General features: G+C 47.5%; 1 protein-coding gene across 1 annotated transcript; it reads left to right on the top strand.

Annotated features, from left to right (window-relative positions):
- Positions 1-973: 973 nt before the first annotated feature.
- On the top strand, positions 974-23,761 carry PABPC1L (poly(A) binding protein cytoplasmic 1 like; the record flags this gene model as incomplete). The annotated part of the gene is made up of 14 exons (XM_080925560.1): positions 974-1,166; positions 2,861-3,054; positions 6,043-6,158; positions 8,430-8,569; positions 8,744-8,838; positions 10,451-10,588; positions 12,855-12,950; positions 17,188-17,436; positions 18,096-18,186; positions 18,899-19,015; positions 20,393-20,499; positions 21,372-21,465; positions 23,206-23,340; positions 23,694-23,761. 14 exons carry the CDS (start codon positions 974-976, stop codon positions 23,759-23,761), a joined length of 1,833 nt encoding a protein of 610 aa, XP_080781686.1.
- Positions 23,762-24,437: the final 676 nt, after the last annotated feature.

Genomic DNA, 24,437 nt, shown 5'->3' with positions numbered 1-24,437 from the left:
AGTTTGGTTCCCAGAACCTACGTTTGGTAGTTCCCAACCTCCTGGAACCCCAGCTCCATGGAGGAGCAACGCCTTTGACCTCCATGGTGTATGCACTTATGTACAAACGTCCATACACATATACATAATTTTAAAAATAATCTTAAAGTGGGGTGGTAGTGATGCATGATTTTAATTCAGCACTCTGGGGGGTGAAGCAGGAGGATCTCTGAGTGTTCGAGGCCAGCCGAGTCTTTAGAGCGAGTTCCAGGACAGATGGGACTACATAACGAAACCCTGTCAAAAACAAAACAAAACAAAACATTAAAAAATAACTTTAAATTTTCTATAATATCTTGGGCTTATAAATGTAGAACAGATGTAGGTGTTAGGGCTCTCCAGGTGCGTTATTTTATTTGTATTCATTAAGATTTCATTTTATTTCCAGTGTATGGATGTTTTGTCTGCGTTCGTGAATTACATCCTGAACACACAGTGCCCGATAGGCACTCCACCTCCTCAGGGATTAAGGCCACAGACACCACATGCTATCACACTTCGCTTTTACATGGGCGTCGAGGTCCTAATGCTTGCACGGAGGCATTTTACCAACTGGGCCGTCTTCCTAGTCGCAAAAGTCTAACAACCTCGAAATAGGGTGTTTGAGTCTGAATCCTCTAGTTTGTCCTGAAACCACAAAAAGCCATCTCTACCCTTCCTCTCCTAAAAGACTCCATCACATCTACCTTGGCTGCTGTGCCCGGGACCTGCGGTGGGAGATGCCGGCCACCTGCGCCTTTCTCAGCCTGAGGACTCCCAGGTGGGCGGGGCTGGGCACCGGGATTGGCTTGCAAGCGTGGTAAAAGCAAGGGGCCAGCGCAGGCAAACAAGACGACTGGCAGAGCCCTGCTACAACCACCACCAGGATTGCCAGGCCCGGCGTCCTGCGATCTGGGGCTGTTTGCTGACCCCACTTCTGGGTGCTCTTCAAACCATGGACACCCGGGGCCGGGGCTACTCACTCTCCTCGCTCTACGTGGGCGATCTGCACCCCGACGTGACCGAAGCTATGCTCTATGAGATGTTCTCCCCCATCGGCACTATTATCTCCATCCGCGTGTGTCGGGACGTGGCCACCCGGCGCTCTTTGGGCTATGCCTACGTCAACTTCCAGGAGCCTGCTGACGGTGAGCCCCAGAGAAGAGAAAACTGTGCTTTTAACATTCTTGGGCAAAATACTTTCCTTTGGATAACTACTATCCTGAACTGGAAAGTTTTCCTTCAAATGAACTTCTATTAGCTCAGTAATAGTGATTTTTATCTATCATTTAGGTAGAAATGGGCCTGTAGCTAATTGTTGGTATTTTATATTCCAGATCATAGCCAGGGAAGATTGAGCAGCCTGTGTTTCCATCTTCTGTATCATAGGGAGAATGAGGCCCAGAGATAGGGAGTCGGAAGGTCGGCATCCAGTCGCTGATGGGAAGATTGGCAGTTACTGCTGGGCCTGCAGGCTGTTGTTGAGTGGCTTTGGGATTAAGGAGAGCTGAATTAGGTCCAGGATCTGTGTGACATCAGACAAGTTGGCTCAACCACTCTGAGCTCAGTTGGCTGTTTGGAAGGAAACTGGGGTTCTGCCTCCTTTCAAGAGTGGCTATATATGAGATTGACAGCACCTGGAAGGAAGCTACCCAAAGCCCTGGCAGGTGGAGAGTGGGGGGGGGGGGAGGCCCTGGGTTCCTGCCCTCCAGCGCAGCCTGATGGGAGCAGGTGCCTCACCTTTCTGATTCCGGAAGAGCCGCCTCCTGTAGGCCTTGTCACCATTGATTAGTAATTGTCAGCCAAGCGTGTCTGGTCTTCTGCTGAAAACAGAGGACAAAGGTTAAGAACCATGGTTTTGCTGAGGCTATACCACCGGGCAGGGCCACCGTTGGTCAGAGGCCAAGGCTCGTTTCTCTGGAGTGTGATGTACCATTGGGGTCACTGGATGTACATGACAGTGTATGACCCACTCCAGAGATGTAACCAAGAATGGTCTTCCCCCAGCTACTGGGGAAGCCATGGCAGGAACATGAATTTGAGGCCAGCCTTGGCTACATATTGAGGGTCCTGTCTCAAGATGAAGTAGTTCAGACCTCCTGTGTGAGTTAGGTTCCCTGAATCCAGGATGTCCCTGCCCTCCACTATACCCCACTTCTGCCTATGCCTGTCTGAAAAGCTCCTGACTGAAACAGGACCTGATAAGGGCCCAGTTCATAGCTGGGAGGTCTAAGCTGTGGCGAGCTCTGCTCCTAGGTCTGTTAGCAATGGATGAAAAGTACGGACTTCTGTGGCCTGCTCCATTGCATTCTGATTGTCTGTCTCTTCTGTGCTCTGGAAAGTAGCGAGGTCCCTGAAGCAGGCAGCACATCATATGCAAGAAATAGGCTGTCCAAGTAGAAGTGTAGTGGGCAGAGATTGCTGCTTCTGCAGGTGTTCCCATGGACTAAACACCTATTCCCTGTGTGGTGCAAAACCAAGTACCATTCATTTCATGTTTTACTTATCAACGTGCCTGACAGCCCGGCAGTAGGCGACCTTGCCTCATTTAGGTGTGGGAAGGAAAATGTCATCACCATCTTCTCACTTAACAGGTGGGGATAAGGGACTGGCTCTGCCTTTGCAAGCTTCACTCCCCCATCTGTGTGATGGGGGTCTATGCTACTTGCTGAGAGTTGGTCTTTCTGCAGTGTGTACGGAGTAGCATGTACAATTCCCTCAGCTCATACCTCAAGCAAGCCCCAGACCATGGCTTTCCTTTCCTCGAGGTTAGAAGGACTTGAAGATTCAGGGTCACAACTGTCACCTAACGTGCCTCTTTCTCTCCTTACCTCCTCTCCAGCGGAACTGGCACTGGACACAATGAACTTTGAGATGATCAAAGGCCAGCCCATCCGAATCATGTGGTCCCACCGAGACCCAAGCCTTCGAAAGTCTGGTATGGGCAACATCTTTATCAAGAACTTGGAGAACTCCATTGACAACAAGGCTCTGTATGACACCTTCTCCACCTTTGGAAGCATCCTCTCTTCTAAGGTGGGTGTGCCCCCTCTGGGAAAGTCATCTGGTGTCAAATACCTTTGAGGTAGAAGGATGCCAATCAGCACCTCACTTCATGGGCTTTGGCACTTAGCCAGGAGCTATTTGTGGTTTTATTTCCCCAGAACTGTTAAAGGTCACCCTTGCATCTAATGGCTAGCTCATGGTGTATAATCACCCTACCTCTTGGCTGCTGGCAATACTATTTATTTATTTTATAATTCTGAAATGGTGATCTGTGCTAAGTTTAGTTGGACAGCATTTCTGGCCTTGGCTGGGTTCCCTTACATTCTACCTAAACCTGGCAGGAACTCTCAGGAAACCCCTGTGGGCCTGGCCAGCTGTCAGTTAAAACATCTGGGATTTCCTCTGTGTGGTCTTCCATGGTCCTGGCTATCCCAGGTCTCTCCCACAGCTGTGGCAGGTCTCAGAAGACATAGACAAGTTCACCAGGCTACCTGAAACTTCTGCTCAGAATCAGGGGACCCCTTTACCTCTACTGTTTTCTAAAGGCCAAAGCCAGTCACAGACCAGTGCACGTTCAAGTGAGGGGGTAGTTAACTACAAAAACAGCAAAGCAGAATTAAGTGTATGATTGCGACAAAGCTATTAATTGGGGACATTGAAGCAATCAGCAGATACTCCTTGCCTCAGAGGTCCTTTGGTGCTAGAGATGGAACCCAATCTACCACTGAGTCTCATGGCCAGCCCCTATTGCATCTTGTTTTTAAGGTATTTCTTCTTCCTTTTTTTTAAAAAAAAATATTTATTATATATATGTGATTACACTGTAGCTGTTTTTAGACACACCAGAAGAGGGTATTGGATCCCATTACAGATGGTTGTGAGCCACCATGTGGTTGCTGGGAATTGAACTCAGGACCTTTGGAAGAGCAGTGTTCTTAACTGCTGAGCTATCCCTCCAACCCTTTAAGGTATTTCTTATACTAGAACTTAAAAGTCCATTTGATTCTTACTTACTGCTCGTCCCTGAGTCTTTCCCTGTACTCAGTTTTCTGTATCCGTGAATGCATTGAGTTTTTCCCCATTGTGTCACGTGGTAAGTACTGAGTGGATTATTATGGCTTGAGTTCTCCAACCTTATATAGGAGGATGTTCAGGACTAGAAGCCTAACAGTAGGTCTGTATATGCTGAGTAGAGGGCTAAAGTCTGGGGGTTGTGCCCTGGACATCATTGAGGATGGCTGATCAGGTCCCCTGAGGGTTCTGGAGAGGCAAAGGCAGAGATACCATGATCTCTGAGTTCGAGTCTTTCCTGAACATTGATAAGAGCTCTCACCTGGGCCCTCCTATCTTCCCTGTATCAGATAGGGCCTGTTTCTGCCACCCAAGGAGTAGACGAACACCTAGGGTGTATACTGTACTGAAAGGAACAGATTTCTTGCTCTGAGGACCAGTGGAAGGAAGAAGCTTACCTGTGGAATAGGTTCTTACATGCTGTCAGCACACAGCCTTGGTTGTCTGCATCTGTTAGCCTCTCTGGATTCCTCCATCCCTCCCACCCTTTAAGACGTCCCTAGGAGGATTTCTGAGTTTTGCTTGAGGCCACAGAGGTTTGAAGCCAGAAGTCTGCAGTTCAATGTAGTAAGTTGGATGGAGGGTTGATGTTAAAAGCCTTGAGTATGTTTGTATGCAGTACCCCTCGAGGCCACAAGAGGGTGTGACATCCCTTGGAACGAATTACATGTAGTTGTGAACTCTCCAATACAGATTCAAACCCAGGGTCTCTGCAAGAACCCAAAGTTAGTTCTCTTACTATAGAGCTGCCTCCCCAACTCCACAAACAAGGGTCTGGATACAGGATTTGATGTGCAGGGTTCATCAGAGGAGCCTCAACATGCCCAGTGGACAGACTTCTGTGCATAGCTGAAGCCATTGGAGGTTGAAGGGACCTAGTCACAATTACAGTTTTAGGAAGAGCATCTCAGCAGTTGGCATGGGAATGGAGTGGTGGGTAACACCACTGGACAGAGCCAGGTGCTGGTTCTGTGATAACTGGAGTCATAGACACCCTAGAAATGGGGTGAAAAGCCTTCATTCAAGTTCACCAAGAGCTGAAAACTGAGATTTTTTTTTTTTTTTTTTTTTTGTTCTCGACTTCTGCCCTTTCAGTTTGAGTCAGAGCCATTACAGATCAGACATGGAGTGTTCTGTTACAAAACTGAAGTGTGTGTGTTGTTAGAATACCATATAGATTGGTAAAATTCAAATAACAGATAAGAAACTAAAAACTAAGGCCCTGTCCTTTCCAGCCCTGATTCTCGGGAATACTCACTGTCAGTAGTCTTGTGAGGTGGGTACAGCTGTACACACCTGTAATCCTAGCACTTGTGAGACCGAGGTAGGAGAATTTCAAGTGTGGAGTCAGTTTGGGCTACAGAGCAAGATCCTATCTCAAAAGTCCCCCAAACAAAAGCCTACTAACACAGGTGTGTGTGCGTGTGTGTGTGTGTGTTCGTGTGTATGTGTGTCTGTTTCAAAACTTCTATTTGAAGATCCCACTTTAACTAGTGGGCATGATTTGGGCCCGCCCCTTAGTTATACATTCCAAACACGTGAAAGCCACATGATTTACCACATACTCTTGTAGACCAGGCAACCATATTACAGCGTCTCTGACCAGCTTCCCGTGATGGTTCCAGTATCAAGCTGTCTTCAGTTTGCTGTCAGAATCAGGGGAGAGCTGCGGAGTTGAAACCCCATGTCCATTCTTCCGCAGGTTGTCACCTCAATTCTAAACTTCCATTTCCTACTTCTAACCTGGGGCTATTATGAGATTAGGTCTTAGTCTTCCCCACATCTTCCAGATTAAACCCCAGGGTCTGAGCTCCGTCCCCAGCCTCCACATAATTGCCTTTGACACCCATTTGTGAACATTCATGTACTGTCACTACCCCTTTGTCCTCTTTCTCTCCCTGAAGTCCCCGCTGGGTGGTGTCTCTGTCCTTCCTCCCTGTGACCCAGGTGGTATATGATGAACACGGATCTCGGGGTTTCGGCTTTGTGCATTTTGAGACTCATGAGGCTGCCCAGAAGGCCATCAACACCATGAATGGGATGCTGCTGAATGACCGGAAAGTGTGAGTTCCTGAGCCTGGGGAAGGGTAGAGGCTATGGGGCGGAACTGGGACATCGGGAATGCTGCTTCTGTGACTGTCTTGTGGGCACCAGGGGCTGTGCGGAGATCCTTCTTGGCGTGAAACCTCAGGGGGAGTTGCTCAGCCTCTCAGAGACTCTTTTCTTGGGCAAAGTTAGAGTTGATGGTTGTCTAAGAACTATTCCGTGCAAGGGATGAGAATTCTAGAGGGAATAGCTAATGGCTGAATCATCCATGGGCTTGCTGACATCATCTGTTATTCAGACTGTACAGCTGCGGTTTCTTCCCTTGGCCTTGTGTGCTGCTATTCCACGGGACCTGAGGGCAGATGGGAAAGCAAGCATGTGTTTTGCCTGTCCAGGCTTGGAATCACCCCATTTCACAGATGGGAAAATTGTGCTGCCTCGGGCTGGTCCTTTCCACATTTGGAATCTGCCTATCTGGTTGTTCAGCCACACAGTCCTGTGCTGTGGGAAGGAAGGCAACCTTTTTTTCTTTTTTTTTTTTGAGACATGAGTAAAAGGAACTACAAATTCTAGCTAGCCCCTATGAAAGACATGCATTCCAGGTATTTTATTTATAAGCTGTAAACCTAGATTGGGCAGGTTTTGGAGCCATTCTAACTTACATCCCAGGCACATGTCCCTTGTTACTTGATGCTTCTTTTGGCCATGTGCTCACGGTCCATCTTCTCTCATGGATATTTCCTCCTCTCCCTTTCTTCTATCTTCTACTTCATCACCATCTTCTTCTTTTTCTTCTTCTTGTTGTTGTTGTTCTTCTTCTTCTTCTTCCTTCTCCTCCTCCTCCTCCTCCTCCTCCTCCTCCTCCTCTTCCTCCCCATCCTCCTCCTCCTCCTCCTCTTTTCTACTTGTGACTCCCAATCAGGTAAACCCGCCTACCTCTATCTACTGTCCAATCACAGGATTTAGCCTTTTATTGAGCAATTCACTCAGGGAACAAGGTTACCTAGCATCACTTGGTATGTGTGAGAACCTCCTCATCAGGAGCAACCAGATTTTGGGGACCATAATTTAACATTTAAATACATAGCAGCAACCAAACCAACCCCTTGCAGACAGGGTCTCATACTATATAGCTGGGATGACCTTAAACTCTTCATCCTCCTGCCTCCACCTCTCAAGTACTAAAATTACCCGTGTGAGCTACTAGCCCTGCCAGAGTTGCCAGAGGCACCGAGTTCTTGGATCTGGAGTTTCTCTTGGTCCTGTCTACTGCTCATATTTCTTGGTTCTGAGGTCTCCCAGATTCACAGATGTCACTAGCAACTACTTCTCCGAGCTCACTGCTGATCCTTGGAGCTCAACTCTTGGTGTCTGCTCTGAATTATTTATGACGCACGTGCTCCATACACCATCTGCCTTTCCTCTGCCTGATCTTTGTTTGTTAATCAAGGATTCTTTTTGGCCAAGTGCAGTAGTGTGTTTCTGTAGTCCCAACTACTTGGAAGCTGAGGCAGAAGAATTACTTGAGTTCAAGGTTTCAGAAGAGAAGAGTCTTCTCTTCTCCCACCCCCTTCCAAATGATTCTTAGATGTGTTTATGTGAACTTGAAAAGTCTAGGTTTTTCCTTTCCTTTTTAGCAATACTTGGGATTGAACTAGGGGGTCATACATGCAAGACAAGCACTCTACTACTGAGCTATTTCCCTAGCCCAGAAACTCCAGGTTTTATAATAAATGTTATTTAAATGAGGTCAGTCTACTCCCCTTTACCACCAGTGACCCTCACACCAACCATGTCTGAGAAGCTCACCTCTCTTCTCTGGAACTATCCATACTTGTTAAATGGATAAACAAAGCTCTCTGGTGAGAATTTGACCCCAAATTTACAAAAATAAATCCTAAGGCACAGAGAGCTTCAGTAACTGGCTTAGGATCCCAAAGCTAGGCAACTGTTAATGAGGATGCAGACTTATGCCTGGCTTCAAACCCATGCTCTCCTTTCTTGTGCCCTTGGGAGCATCTGTTCTGTGAGAATGTGTCACTGGAATAAAGCCCTTGTAACCTCATTTAAGGGTTGAGGTCTGGAATATAGCTTTTTGCCTATTGGAAACAACTGGGCTTTGGACACATTCGGGCCATAGAGTATATGGCCCTGCCAGGGTCCCCAACAACAATCAGGAAGCTGAACGACAACAAATGGTCCAAGTGACCGAGGGCTATGGGATGGGCCCAGACTGGGACGGAGGGATGATAAACCTGGTGGTTTCTACTCTGTTGGTGTGTCCACAGCTTTGTAGGTCACTTCAAGTCTCGCCAGAAGCGGGAGGCAGAGCTGGGGGCTCGGGCCCTAGGGTTCACCAACATCTACGTGAAGAACTTGCACTTGGACATGGATGAGCAGGGTCTCCAGGACCTCTTCTTCCAGTTTGGTGGGCATGCTCCCCAAAGGAGGCGGGAAGTACTATTGCTCTTCTTCCATGCCCAGATCTGGTGGGAGGAAGGCTTCCCAGGGGGTTCCTGGGTCCTGGGTACTTGTATAAGAAGGAAGAGACCATGCTGACCCTGCCCCCAACTTCTTGCTAAGCCTGTTTGGTCCTACCTAGGAAAGATGCAGAGCGTGAAGGTAATGAGAGACAGCAATGGGCAGTCCAGGGGCTTTGGCTTCATCAACTTTGAGAAGCATGAGGAAGCCCAGAAGGTAGGTGCCTCCGTGGTCCTGCTCCATGAAGGAGCCCCAAACTTACCCCCACCCAGAATGCTAGGATTCGGCCTTACCTTTCCTTGTTTGTTTCTAAGCCTTGAAGTTCAAAGAATTGAGCATTTAGGCAGGGACACATTCCTCACTGTGTGCAGGTACTTACTGTTAACCGATGTCTTTGGAAGCCAGAGAACCCCCTCAAACATTTCTCCCCAAACCAGTAAAAGAATCCTAACCACCAGGTCAGTTTTCGCTTGGGTCTGACTTCCACGGCTTTCTGTGGATAAACTGATAGGAACTCAATTCTTCAAATGGATGTCCTCTGGGAGAAGATACAGAATTTTATGCCATGAAAACAGGGTTGGGCTTACTAAGAAAGGAAAACTCTTGGGGTTAGAGAGATGGCTCAGCAGTTAAGAACACTCACTGCTCCTCCAGAGGCCACTGAGTACAGTTCCCAGCACCAACATCAGATGGCTCACAGCTGGCTGTAACTCAGCTCTAGGATCTGCTGCCCTCTTCTGGCCCCTCAAACACCTACCCAGAGGCAGCATACTCACACACAGATCCACACCATACACATATGTTAATTTCTTTTTTATATGTTTTGTAATGTAACGTAAAAGATTGAGCTCGCTGGGAGATGGTGGAGTGGTTAAGAGCACTGACTGCTCTTACTGAGGACCCAGGTTCAAATCCCAGCCCTCCCACAGCCGCTGTAGTCCTAGATCCCAGGGGGGTCTGATTCCCTTTCTGGCCTCTCTGGATACTTGCATGAAAGTGTTCATACCAAACCCAGATATACATACCTACCCATGCATTCAAAGTCCTTAAAGTTTAAATATGGAAAACTTAACATTAATTTTGAGTTTTGTTCTTCATTTCTTTTTGTTTGTAGCCCCAGCTTGTCTGGTCAGAGAGGAGACTAAGCTCTCTCTGTAATCTCCATAATCCTGTCCCATCTCCTGAAAGCCAGGGCAGGCTGCCACCTCTCAGGCTTCTATTCTGTTCATTAAAATACAACCTAAGTAAGAATTTTAAAATTCATAATCTACTCTAGAGTCTCAGGCATTTCTTTTAAAAAGTGATTGTCTTGTGAGATACCTTTCCATGGTATTCTCAGAAAGGAAGGCCAGCCTAGTTGTAGATGGTTTCCTCTAGCCTAGGAGTCAGGATTAGAGACAGGGCCACATCCAGATGGCTCAAGATGAGCTCTCCTCTTCCTTTTCTTCCTCTTCCTCCTCCTCCTCCTCCTCTTCTTCCTACTCCTCTTCTTCATTTTCTTTCTCCTCCTCCTCTTCCTCATCTTCCTCCTCTTCTTTCTACTCCTCTTCCTCATCTTCCTCCTCCTCTTCCTACTCCTCTTCCTCATCTTCCTCCTTTTCTTCCTCCTCTTCATCCTCCTCCTCTTCCTTCTCTTTCTCCTCTTCCTCCTCCTCTTCCTCCTCCTCTTCCTCCTCCTCTTCCTCCTCCTCCTCCTCTTCCTCCTCCTCTTCCTCCTCCTCCTCTTCCTCCTCCTCCTCTTCCTCCTCCTCTTCCTCCTCCTCTTCCTCCTCCTCCTCTTCCTCCTCCTCTTTTTCCTCCTCCTCTTCCTTCTCCTCCTCCTCCCTAGGCTGTGGACCATATGAACGGGAAGGAGGTGAACGGGCAGCTGCTATACGTGGGCCGGGCCCAGAAGCGGGCAGAGCGGCAGAATGAGCTGAAGCGCAGGTTTGAACAAATGAAGCAGGAGAGGCAGAGCCGCTACCAGGTGAGGCCAGGCTTCAGTGGAGGCTGCAAGGTCTGTCCGAGGAGGGGCGGCTGTGCAGAGGGGACACTGAGTATGAGTCCATCCTATAGCCACCTGCTTCTAGAACTATAGGTCAGGGCAGGAATGAGACGAGCGCTGGAGGTTTCCCTGCCTGACTGTGTCAGAGGAGAAGCGGCAATGTACCGGACCACAAAGGGCTGGTTGGAATGATGTCAACCTTAGTCAGAGCAATCCTTTGTGTGTCCAGTACCCACTGCATCCTCCAGTGACGGACAACAAGAATGTCCTACATATTTCCAGATGCCTCTGGGGGACACCCTACTACTCTAGGATGAGATCAGGCCAAACATGTTACATCTAGAAGTTGGAATGTTGCTTAGCTATTAAAGTTGCTTAAAGTCGTGGCTCGGTCAGCAAAATGCTCGCTACGCAAACATGAGAACTGGAGTTTGGCCCCCAGTACCCACACAAAGGCTGGGTATGGTAGCACACAATGTTGTGCAAACACTGGGAGAGAGAGGTGGATCCCTGGGACTTGCTAACCCACCAGCTTAGCCTAACTGGGATTCTCAGCAGTGAAGAGACCTAGTGTTAAAGAACAAGGAGTGCTTGAGGAAGACACCCAAAGTCAACTATGGCCTCTGCATGTGTGCATACATGCCCATGCACACACATGCACACACATGCACACACATGCACACACATGCACACACATGCACACACATGCACACACATGCACACGATTACAGTGAGCCAACTGTTGTTTTTAAGATTTATTTGTGAGTGTGAGTGCTTGCCTGAATGTATGTATATTATTATGTAAGTGCCTGCTACCTGTGAAGGTCAGGAGAGGGCATCAGATCGTCTGGGACCCAAGTTATAGATGGTTGTCAGCCATCATGTGGATTCTTCTTTTTTTTTAAATTTTTATTAGATACTCTCTGTATTTACATTTAAAATGTTATCCCCTTTGCCCACAGTGCTCCCATCACCTCTCCCCCTCTACTTGTCTTCACAAAGGTGCACTAGCTCGCAATCACCCTCTCCACCTCAGTGCCTTGGCTTCCCCTACACTGGGAAAATATGCCCTCCCTGGACCAAAGGCCTCTTCTCACATTGATGCAAGACACTGCTATTCTCCGCTACATATGCAACTGGAGCCATGGGCCTCTCAATGAGTGCTCAGTGGTTGGTGTTCTAGTCCATGGGAGCTGTGGAGGATTTGGTTGATCAACAATGTTGTTCTTCCCATGAGGCCGCAACCCCTTTCAGCTCCTTCATCTCCACCCCCAGCACCCACACTGGTGTCCCTGTGCTCAGTCTGATGGTGAGCTGCATGTGGATTCTTCAAGAGTAGCCAGTGCTCTTACCTGCTGAGTCATGTGTCCAGCCCCTTGTTTCCGAGACAGAGTCTCACTATATAGTTCTGGTTAGCCTGGAGCTCCCTCCCTATGTAGACCAGGCTGGCCACGATTCTTCCTTGTCTCTCTCCTATGTGCTGGGATTACAGACACAAGCCACCATATCCTACATTAATTAACTAACTAATTAAAAATTAGTTAATAGAAAATTAGTGTAGATCAATACACTGTAACTTCTTGGAGATGAACCCCTCTAAGTTTTTTTAATAGAAATTTTAGGTTTTCTAGAGAAAGTACATGGTGTGCATACATGTATACCATGTGTATACATACTCTTGTGTACATGACAGACAGCTTTGTCCCCAATGCGGGGATACTCGAGAATGTTTAGAACCTGCAGCTGTCACATTTGGGAGGTAGGGGGACGCTGGCACACATCCTTAAGTGGGCAGTCCATACAACAAGGAGCTGGCACAAAAGATTGCGCTATGGTTTTGACATCTCTCAGATGGGGATTAAAGTCTCCGTGTGTGAAGGGCATAGAGTGGCGTCTTGCGACATGTAAGATGATATGTCAAACTGCCAGGTGGTGGTGGTAAGTAAACCAGAATTATCCCGTCAGGTCTGCTCACGGCTGTTCCACCCAGCAGTCAGGAGAGCCTCAACCTGCATAGGTCTGAGACCTCCTTCCATGGTCCTTTCATGTGAAAGGGGATGCTAGGAGTTGTACAGGTGTGTGGGGAGCGGCCGTGGGCCTTAAAAGTTATGTGACCTGCAGCACCCAGGGACAGGCAGGCTGAGTGGCCACGTGAGGCTGGGCTCTGCACATCTCTTGTGAGCTTGCCAGACACTGACCCTTCTGGGGCTCAAGGGGAAGGGGTGCTGAGCTGTTTCCCCTCTTTTAGGGTGTGAACCTTTATGTGAAGAACCTGGATGACTCTATTAACGATGAGAGGCTGAGGGAAGTTTTCTCTACCTATGGAGTGATCACCAGTGCTAAGGTGAGGGTTGCTGCACTCCTAGAGGATTCCTGGCCTTCATGCCTCCCCCACCCTCCTAGCTCTTACTTCTACACAACCCCCCAGCTTCTCCCCTGCAAACCCCACAGCTTTTCACCCCTGCACACCCCCAGCTTCTCACCCCTTCACACCCCCAGCTTCTCATCCCTGTACACCCCAGCCTTTCACCCCTGCACACTCCTAGCTTCTCACCCCTGCACACCCCCAGCCTTTCACCCATGCACACCCCTAGCTTCTCACCCCTGCACACCCCCAGCCTCTCGGTTAGCTTCCAGAGACTTTGGGTTGGGTCTCTCTTTCTGTTTCTGGCTAGCACCTTGGAGATCCATTGGCAGCCTTGTCTGGACTGAATGGGGAAAAAATAAACATATAAAGTGGCCATAGTGCTGAGCTTAAAATACTGTTTTTATTCAACAAACGCCCACAGATACCTACTATATACCAGATTCCAGAAGTATATCTTCAGTCTGGGCCTTGGTTTACTCACTCATCTGAAAAATGGGACACCTGACTGTCACCCATCACCTTTCACTCTTCCCCATTTGTTGAGTACAAGCTGTGTGCCCAGTCTTGTGATGTACCTAAGATGTGACAAAACTCCTTAGCAGTTCCATGTCTGTGAAGGAGACTTAGGGTCCACATCTCTCTCATAAGATGAAAGGACAGTGTGGGCTATGTAGGCCTCAGCCGTGGCTTCTCCTCTGGGTAAGACAGGCTGCATGTGGAATTCTGAAGGCGTGACCTAAACATTTCACTTTTTATTTTAATTGAAGTTGTATTACATCTTGTGTATGTGTGTGCATACACACCCAGAGCCCAGAGATCAACCTGTGGGGGATTAGTTCTCTCCTTCCACTGTATGGGTCCAAAGGGGACTAACTCAAGTCATTGGTCTTGGCAGCAGGTGTCTTTACCTGCCGAGCCCCCTCTCCCATCCCAAGGATATTTGACATTATAAAGCAGCCCAGGTAGTTGTAAAACTAGGCTCCGTGGGAAGCATATGCAAATAAATAGGACACAGTCCATGCCTTTGAGGGTTTTATGACCTAGTGATGTGGTCAGATGCATCCCTATTGTGAGATGGAAGGTCGGGACTGGGGAGAGCTCAGTTGGTGATGCGCCTGTCTTGATACCATGAAGACCTGAGTTCTAGTCTAAGAACACACCGGCAAAGCTAAAAGCCAACTCTGGTGGTGTGTGCTGTGTGAGGTGTGTGGTGGTGTATGAGGCAGTACAGTGCTGTGCCCTGTATGCAGTGGTGCAGTGCTGTGTCCTGTATGCAGTGGTGCAGTGCTGTGTCCTGTAATTTCAGACAAACATCCTGGGGCTTGCCAGCCAGTCAGTCTTTCACTTGAGACCCTGCCACAAAACAAAGGTGGCTACTACTTGAAGAAATGATGCCTATCGTTGTCCTCTGACCTCTGTAAACACATGTATGTTAACCTGATGACACATGAACACGTGTCCTGAACATTAGCACATGCACACACATGAGCATGCACATTAGCACACACACAAGCACATGCACATACACACACACACACACACACACACACACACACACACAGGATGGGAGGCAGTGTTGGATACAGGAGCCCAATGGCTCAGTAGGGGCTTCCTAGAGGAAGTGGAAATGTCCTTCGACTTGAGGAACAGAGGCAGGAGTGGGTTATATGATGAGAATTTATCTAATTATATACTTTTTCTATTTTATACAAAATATGATAAATAGAAGTCAATGAGAGAATAACTAAAAAGAAAAAAAATCTTTGTTAATGAAGGTGTATATATTGCATATTGTAAATAAGCCATTGCCAAGTTAACTATAAATTCCACTTAGTTTTAGCTTTACCAGCATTATTGTTCCCTTTTGTTATTTATTTTATTTCTTTATTTAGTATTTTGAGACAGGTCTTCTCTGTGCAGCCTTAGCCTTGGCTGTCCTGGAAGTCACTGTATAGAGCAGGCTGGCTACAAACTCAGAGAGATCCACCCGGCAGGCAGATAATTCTTTTAAAAGGGAACAGTAAACTTGGGCAGTGGTAGCATACACCTTTAGTCCCAGCACTCAGGAGGCAGAGGCTGGTGGAGTTTGAGGCTAGCCTGGTCTAGGGAGTGAGTTCTAGGTCAGCCAGGACTACATAGAGAAACCCTGTTTTGAAAAACAAAACTAAAACAAAACAAAACAAAAACTATCTGCTAACAGAAACATTTTTTAAAAGATTTATTTATTTATTGTATATGAGTATACTGTAGCTGTCAGACACACCAGAAGAGGGCATCCGATCCCATTACAGATGGTTGTGAGCCACCATGTGGTTTCTGGGAATTGAACTCAGGACCTCTGGAAGAGCAGTCAGTGCTCTTAACCGCTGAGCCATCTCTCCATCCCTAACAGAAAATCTTAACAACATTTCTGCATGGAGATCTCTGGTCTTTGGCTTGGAGAGATGATACAGTGAGTAAGAGTGCTTGCTATACAAGCACAAAGACCTGAGTTCAAATCCCCATAATCTACATTAAAAAAACTAACTCTTCTCATGTGTGGGCCCGTAACCCCAGTGCTATGTTGGGTAGAGACAGGAGGATCGCAGGGCCTTGCTGGCTGGTAGCCTGTCTTCAGATGAAGTGAGACTGTCTCCAGGAAATCAAGTGGACGGTGGTAGAGCAGGATGTGCAACATCCTTCTTGGCTCCAGTTGCACATCTCTCTCTCTCCATCCTCTCTGTCTCACACACACATATACACCATATACACACACATACATACATACAGCACATGCATACACATACATCACACACATATACACACGTGCCACACATTCACACACACACACACCACATATGCATACACACATAACACACACATACACATACCACATACATACACATATAACACACACATACACCCACCACATACATACACACATAACACACACATACACATACACATACATAACACACACATACACACCACATACATACGAACATATCACACACACACTACATACCACATATACACACACACACACACATCACACACACAGACAGACACACACACACAGTGACAACTGGTCTGATGAGTTTGTGGGTCCTTTCTAAGAATATTTTTAAATACAAAAAGTAAGATTCATAGCATTATCAGGAAGCCAGTTGTACTGAAATCCAATGACCAGAACACGATGGCAACAGGCCTATGTGCTATGTTGTTAATGTAGTAAAGCTGAGGACCATCACAAGAGCGGCGAGAACAGAAAGCACATTGAGCATCAGGATGACATAAAAACATCTGATTTCACGCGGAGGTCACAGGCGTGGCCCCGTATGGCTCTGCTTGCTGCTTTGCGGCTCATGGTTGTAACTGAAGTCAATAAAGACACGTTTGCACAATCCCATCAGTGCCCCTCCTTCCGGTCCACAGTGAAGGGGCGTGGTAGTTTGAGAGTTACCGCCTCACAGCTTGAGCGCTGCTGGAGGGTTCTTGCCTCTCGGGCCTGAAGGGGTTAAGAATGTACCCTGCACCTCATCTGTGGAAAGATGAGGATTAGTGGGAAAGCTCCAATCTGAGCAACAGCTTGTTAACGAGGACTAGCAGTAGCAGTGAGGGAACGCTGCGTCTGAGACATACAGCAACCTCTGTTTTGTTTTTCCTTGTATTGGGAGCTGTTGGCTCAGAGGCAAGGTCTCACTGTGTAACTAGGATGTCTTTGAACTAACTAGATAGTGCAGGCTGGCTTTGAACTCTCAATGATCCTCTTGCTTCAGCCTCCCCAGTGCTGGGGTAATAGGTGTGCACCACCACACATTGTTCTCTGTGATGCTCTTTAAGTTTGGAAGTCTAAAGTGATAAAAGTCTAAAGTCCAAAATTATAAAGGAAGGAGGCAGCTGAGAAAGTCTGTCGGAAGCTTCTGAAGAACCAAACCTTATGTCTTAAGGAAGAATAGAAGCTGCCAGAGTGTCTTGAGCCACCATTTTTCCTGTAAAGGGGAAGCCATGGCTTCTCCCTCATCAGGAGGCTGGGTGTGAGCCTCGAAGGCTCGTGAAGCGTGTGGCACACGGTAGGCCTCAGTAAATGAAGGGTGTATGGTTTGTTTTCTTATCACAGTATGTCTCAGGGTCTGCTAGTGGTGGACGTATTCCCAGGGGAGAAGCGTATATTTCAGGAGTCTTGCTTCTTACTTCCCTGCGCCCAGCAACCCTTGTCTCATCTTGCTTTTAGGTGATGGCAGAGAAAGGCCACAGCAAGGGCTTTGGCTTTGTGTGCTTTTCCTCTCCAGAAGAGGCAACAAAGGCCGTGACAGAGATGAATGGGCGCATTGTGGGTACAAAACCACTGTATGTGGTCCTGGCACAACGGAAGGAGGAGCGGAAGGCCATTTTGACCAACCAGTATAGGCAACACCTCTCTCGCCCTGTCTTGAGCTCCTTTCAGCAGCCTACCAGCTACCTGATCCCTGCTGTACCCCAGGTAACAGTGTGTCTACAGTTCTGGCTGGGGTACAGAACTTCACAGACATAGAGATTCTATTGCAAAGACCTTGGACAAAAAAAAAAGCCTCTTTAGAGGGGTCTGCTTGCTTTCAGTCTGTGTAAGATTCCTGACTGTTGTCCGGAAGGGACTCTGTGGTTAAATACATTTTGGAGGTCTTGAATTAAATTCATCAAAGGCTGAATTTCTTTATTGTGCCCATTATCCTCCCCCCCCCCCGTTATGTCGGAATCCATTGGCCCCCGTAAACAGCGACAGTGAGTGCTTTTAGCATTTTTCCAACTCAGATGGTCACGCATCTGCCCTGGCCATTCTGAGGAATGTGGCTAGGGAAATGGCCCCATAGAGCTCAGAGCAGTAGAAAGAAATGTGCGATTGAAGACCAGTTTCTAGCATCCTTTAGCAACTGCTTGAGCCGGAACAAATTGGAGTGACATATTTTATCTAGGTCACCAGGCCAGTGTAAGAAACAATGGTTGGCATAAATCTGAGATCTTGCTCTAAGGGCTTTAGGGATAAAGGGAGATGAGGTGGGAGGGTGGATCCTCCCTGGAGGCCGGAGCTGTTTCCTGCAGGAAATAGTGTTTTGTCCATGATAGCATACGAAGCCCCTCACCTCAGACCCTCTTCTTCCACAGTCTGCCGCCCAGGCTATGTACTATAGTTCTGGCTCCATAGCTCCAATGCAACCTAACCCCAGGTGGACAGCCCAGCCACATGCACCTTCATGTAAGTGACCCAGCCCTCTCCACCCTCAGCCTGGCTTGTCGATGTGAGCCTCAGGAGAAGAGGGAGTGGACAACTATGAGATCAAGCCTGGCTTTGTGTTTCTCAGAATTGTTTAACCCCCCCCCCTCCGCTGAGCCTCAGTTTTCCCTCCCCAACGTGGGACTAAACGAAATGTCCATGAAGCAGCAAGCACTATGACAATCCTGGCAGAGGCACATAGTGTGGCCAGACACATAGTGTGGCCAGACACATTTGTTCCCTCCAAAGGCTACTCTGATTTAGGGTTGGAAATTCTTGCAAGGCAGAGAATTTAAAAATGAAATGCTAATTGCTAACGAATGGCCTAAGAGCCAAGTTTACACACGGTTCTCTTGGGACTAAAGGGAATGAATGAAGAATGATCAGGGTACTGGAGACATTCAGGGCCTGGGAAAATGTGAGCTGGTTTTGACACTGTAGATCTCTGTAAATTCTTCTTGGTCTAGGTAAATTCTCTCTCTCTCTCTCTCTCTCTCTCTCTCTCTCTCTCTCTCTGTGTGTGTGTGTGTGTGTGTGTGTGTGTGTGTGTGTGTGTCTCCCTCTCCCCCTCTCTCCCTCTCTTTCTCGCTCAGCTGTGAATTTCTAGCTTCTCTCCAGCTCTGGGAACTTAGGGCACAGTGCGGTACTTTGATTATCACCCAAAACTTCTCTCTGTTTTTCTCTGTGCTATAAGCTACCTGCCCTCCAGCTGCCTCAGTGGTCCAGCCTCTAAGCACAGCGCAGCATCCCTGTATCCACCTCAGCGGTGCCAGCCAGGCCTCCAGCCAGGTGCCTCACACACAGAGAGTAGGTGAGTGTGAGCGAGCGATGCGGGGATTTGGACTGGAAGGGCGCCAAAGAGTGAGAAAACTGGGGGTTGCAGAGGAGGTAAGTTTAGACCAGGCTCTGTAGTGTCCTTGCTTTTGTGGTGAACCATGATGGCTTTGGAGGGTATTGGTAACATACATGTTAGCATGGCATCCAGCCCCCTGAATGTCACTTTGTGACCCTTGCTGATTGCTTCTCTGCTGACTTCATCTTTAAAAGAGGGATAAAACAATGTGCCCATTTTGTTGAGAGGATTGGTGAGTTCACAATTGGAAGGACTTGACTCTTAGCAAGTATGGGAGGTGCTGTGACCTTGGAGACAAGTGTATCTGTTGGCCAATATCCTCATATTTCTGTGCTGGCCCTGTGCTCAGCACGGAGGAGGGGGGTGTTCTTTGTGGATTCCACATAACGAGACAGATGAAATCCTTGCTCTTTCATCGCTGCCGAGTTTTTAAGACCCAGGCTCATGGTTCTATACACACAACATATAATTGACTGCTTTACTATTTTTTAAAGGCCTATTCATTTTTATTTTATGTGCATGAGTGTTAGCCTCCAGGAGTGTTAGCAGCATGTGTGCAGTGCTCATAGAGGTCAGAGGAGGGTGTTAGATACCCTGACGCTACAGTTATAGACAACTGTGCATTGCTGTATGTGTGCTGGGAAGTACTATACAAGAACAGCGAGAACTTGCTTGTTTTTAAGCCCACAGTCTAGAGGCATCTAGTACGTTCACAGTGCTGAGGACGGACTACAGCCATTGCCTTGAAAACAGAACTGTCTATTAGCCATAATTCTTCAGCCATAATTCTTTCTAGCCTCTGAAAAACAAACACATCCTGGTTTTGCCTCTTTGGATTTGCACTTGGTCTTAGCCAAAAGGCTGAAAAGCAGTCGACCCTATGACTCTGAGTATGCTTACTTCATGTAAGTGACTTCGGACTCTCGGTGCTTTGTGACTAGCTGTCACTTAGCACACTGTGCTTGAGATGCAGTGTCCTGCATGTGCAGATGTGGTGTCTTTTGGCTATGCATTCACCTATTGAACACATGGATCGCTTTTACCTGTGGGTTCTTGTACACAGATGTTGCTGCTATGAACATGGGTTTGCAGATCATCTCCTAGAAACTTGCTTCCAATTCTTTTGAGTACTCGTCCAGAACAGTGATTGCTGGATGTGTTGACCTGTGTTTAATTCTTTCAGGAACCCCTGTATACTATTTCTATAGTTGCTGTACACCCGACATGCCTGCCAACGGTGCCCACGTGTCCCAATTTTTTACCGATTCACCAAAACTAGCTGTGTATTTTTCTAAGTGGCCATTAAAAACCTGCTTTTCTCTTTCTTTTTTACAGTCAACATTGGTACCCAGACTACAGGACTAGGTGGGGAGGGATCCTCTATTCCAGGCCAACCTCTTGTGCCACACAGAGGATCCTCAGCTGTACACAGTGCCCATGGGGTAAGGCTGTCTGCTCAGTGTGTGTTCTGGGTATCTTGCCTCATAAGTTTGGCTAAGGCATTTTTCCCCCCTCTGGTCCTTGTTTTTCTTGACTTGCAAATTTTCATTTACTAATTAAAAGGCCATGTTTCTCCTGCCCTCACAAAGGTTTCAAATTCAGGATTACTGAAACATGTCTAGATTTCCAATGTCTTGTTTGGATGACTTCTTTCAAAAAGAGCAATTGTCTTGAAATAGCAACAGTACTTTTAAAGTCAGCACAACGTAAGAGGGCTATGTAGGGGCTGGAGAGATGGTTTAGCCATTAAGAGCACTCGATGCTCTTCCAGAGGTCCTGAATTCAAATCCCAGCAACTGCAAACCATCTGTAATGAGCTCTGGTGCCCTCTTCTGGCACGCAGGTATACATGTAGATACAGCACTCATATACATAAAATAAAGTAAACACATAACTATCTTTAAAAATAGCAAGCATAAGAATTCATGGGAAATCGAGACTAACATACACAACACATGTATACATCCCGCTACATACACAACACATGTATACATCCCGCTAGGATGTATGTTTGCTGTTGCTGTGTCCATAAAGCTTGCTGAGAAAAGTGCTTTATCAGATGCAAAGTGATTAAGTGTGGCTTTCATGTGACAGTGGTGTTTGAAGGGCCTTCACTGGTTCACAGCATCTCTGAGCATAACTTTGTCTTCCAGTCCACACCCTTGTTAGGGACTCTCTGGTTCCCCTGGCTGTGTAGACCTTGCTTCCCTCTTCCAGAGCCTTTCCTGGATGCTTGTGTTCACCTGATGGGGTAAGTGTGAGAGGCCTTTTCTATCCATGTGGTTAAGGGATGTGTTCCTGGCACCATGTGCAGGTCCAGGAGTCGGCCGTGTATGTCCCTGGCCATCAGCCTCTGACTGCGTCCATGCTGGCTGCTGTACCCCTGCATGAGCAAAAACAGATGATTGGTAAGTTGCTGCCTCTCCCACACTGGGGCAGGTAGGAGGGCTGGCTAGCCTGCTGAGAACACCTTGAGTGAGGACAGATGTGGGATCAAGTTCTCCTTCCATCACTGTGGAACTAGGTAGCTTCCCCCAAACTGCCTCTTTTTAAGCCTCTGTCCTTTTGTCTTGAAACACCAGTGGGCTGACACTCCCAAGGCCTTTTCCCAGCTTGGTATCTGGCTCTGAATTTAGGTGGGAGATATCTGGTAATGGGACCAGGGCCTAGAGGCAGGGTAGGAGAATACCTGGTCCATGGTGGTTTCTACTGGTCCATGGTGGTCATTACACATCTCTTAGAATGTGGGGAAGCTCTGGTCAAATTTCATTTATCTCTTGGTGCTCACTGTGGGAAGCAGGAAATCTCTGTGTGCTGGGAAAATATAAGTTTTCCCTCTGGACTCTGAGCTCCAAGAGTACTTCTCTCCAGCCCCAGAGTTTCTGACAGGCTCTAATAAAAGATAGCAATAGTGGAGACTGGGGGATGGCTCAGTAGGTAAGAGTACTTCCTGTATAAGCTTGGACAGTTGAGTTTCAATCCTGAGCATCCACATCAAAGCTGGCCATAGTTATATGCACCCTAACTCCAGAGTTGGGGGATGGAGCTGAGAAGGCAGCGGGAAGTTGTTGGCTAACCAGCCTAGATGAACAACCAGCTCAGGTCAGTGAGAGAAACGTCTTTGAGGGTTAAGGTAGAGGCTGATAGAGCATGACACCTATGTCCTCCTCTGGCCTCTCTGTGCACACACACCTGCCCACACACACACCTGCACACCTGTGCACACCTGTACACACACATACCTGCACACACCTGCACACAAACATCTGCACACACACACCTGCACACACAGTGCGCACGCACACACACAGATGCTATTAATGTTGGAATGAATGAGCAACTTGTTGCTGGTTGGTACATTCATTTCATGACCACAAGCCCGTTAACTAAAGACCCTCATTTCTCTGTTGCTTCCTTAGCTCACTTACTAGGGTTTACCACTTCATGCCCACCTCCCTTAATACAGAAGAAAATGACAAATGCCTAGTGTAGGCTCCATTGGCTGTTGTCTGTGAATTGTCACTCCTTCATGGGAAGATCTTTCTAACCCCAGTCAAGTATCCCCATCCTGTAGTGTTCCTCCATGCCTTGTCAAGATGGCCAGACACCAAAACCAGGTTGTATTGCGTGAAGTACCTGATGGTGGATGGTAAATGTATGCCGTGTGTTCGCCTGCCACACCCCAGTCTCAAGTCAAGCATTACACCCTGTCTGGAATCTCAATGTGTCCAGTCAGAACTGCTTCTCACAGAACAAATGGGAGTCTCAAAACTCAACTGACTTTTCTGTAGAACCCTTTATATAGTATTGTTCATATTTATAAATTATTATTTTTAGGTTTATATTATTTATAATATAGCACTATATATTTGTAACTATATATTTACAATATATTATATATATACTCATATATTATATATAATATTCAGCCCGACCCTCAGATTGTCCTCTAACATGGGGTTGCTATGCCCACTTTATAAAGTTAGAAAGAAGAGTTTCCAGTAATGTTATATGATATAGCTTGGGGTGACAGGTTCTAGGACAAGATCCCAGACACCCTCATCGTTCCACTCCATGATGCCACTCTTGGAATCCTGGGCTTTGAGGCAGGTGTGTGTGTGTGTAAGCTGTCAGGTTGTTCTACACAGGGGAGCGTCTCTACTCCCTCATCCACGATGCCTGCGCCCCACTGACTGGCAAGATCACGGGCATGCTGCTGGAGCTGGACAACCTGGAGCTTCTGTTATTGCTGGAGTCCCCAGAGTCCCTCCATGCCAAGGCAGGTGGACACTGGGTGGCCACACGGCAAACACCAAGGGCTGTCCTAGAGAAGTTAGGGCAGCTGAGATCAATCTGCTGGGTCTTAGTTGAGGGCTCACAACTTCAGTCCTTCCACAGATGAGCTCTGTGTAGGTTCCTAGTAAAAGTTTCAGTGCAAGTAGCTGTGTTCTGACAGTGCAGTCTTGTCCAGCAGTGTTACCTGTATTTTAAGAAGGTGGCAGTGGGCTGGGATCTTGGGAGCACCAGGGTCTGAGAGCTTATGCATCCTGTATTATGCAAGTGATTTCATGGCCCTTTTGGGGCTTTCTGTGTTGGGGCGGCTGCACTAAGCCCTCGCTTTATGTCCTGTAGATAGAAGAGGCGTTGGCTGTCCTGCAGGAGCATCAGGAAACGGAGTCGTCGGCAGGCGGCGACAGGAACTGAACTCTGTGGGTCCCTGGGGATGGAAGGACAGGCCAAGCAGCTGAGCTGCTCTCTGGAGACTCTGTGGAGGACCCAGCAGAGACAGACACTCAAACTCACTGCCACGTGTTGGTGGCTTTGTCTAAAGCACCGGAGAAGCTAACTGAGCTACAGGATATGTGCATAGTGGCTGGATGTTCTCATACCTGTTGCCCTGCTGGGCCTCAGTCTGCCTGTCTGAAGGTCTGGTCTGCTGACTGAAGATTGGGTGTCTTCCATACTTTGGGAACATTTCTTTTCCTCCACTCTCCACACCTCCTCTCCCCACCCCAGTTCTAAGGCTGTGTCTTTTGCTTTGGATATGTAATGAAGTCTGCACACACAGTCCACTGCTGATCCTTTTGCTTTATATATTAAAAATTGCTGCAAAAAATCTGTCTTGCTTCTCGCTGGAAGGAGGGTGGGGGCAGACTTCTCTGTGGTGGGATTTTGGCTCTGAGGAGCAGAACCAGAATCCTAAACGGTGCTGACGTACACAGAAAGTGTGCATGTAACAGGAAACCTACCGGGAGCTGAGCTTAGGTATGTCACAGCTCCAAACTATAAACTGGCCATCAAAGGCAGATGGTTAAATGGGGTCCCTTCATGCAATGGACTGAGAAAATGGACGAAAGCTCACAGCGGCCGTAGGTGAAGT

Source organism: Micromys minutus (genome assembly GCF_963924665.1).
Source record: "Micromys minutus genome assembly, chromosome: 11".
NCBI lineage: Eukaryota > Metazoa > Chordata > Mammalia > Rodentia > Muridae > Micromys > Micromys minutus.
The sequence above is the reverse complement of the archived record's forward strand: the minus strand, read 5'-3'. Positions and strand labels throughout refer to the sequence as shown.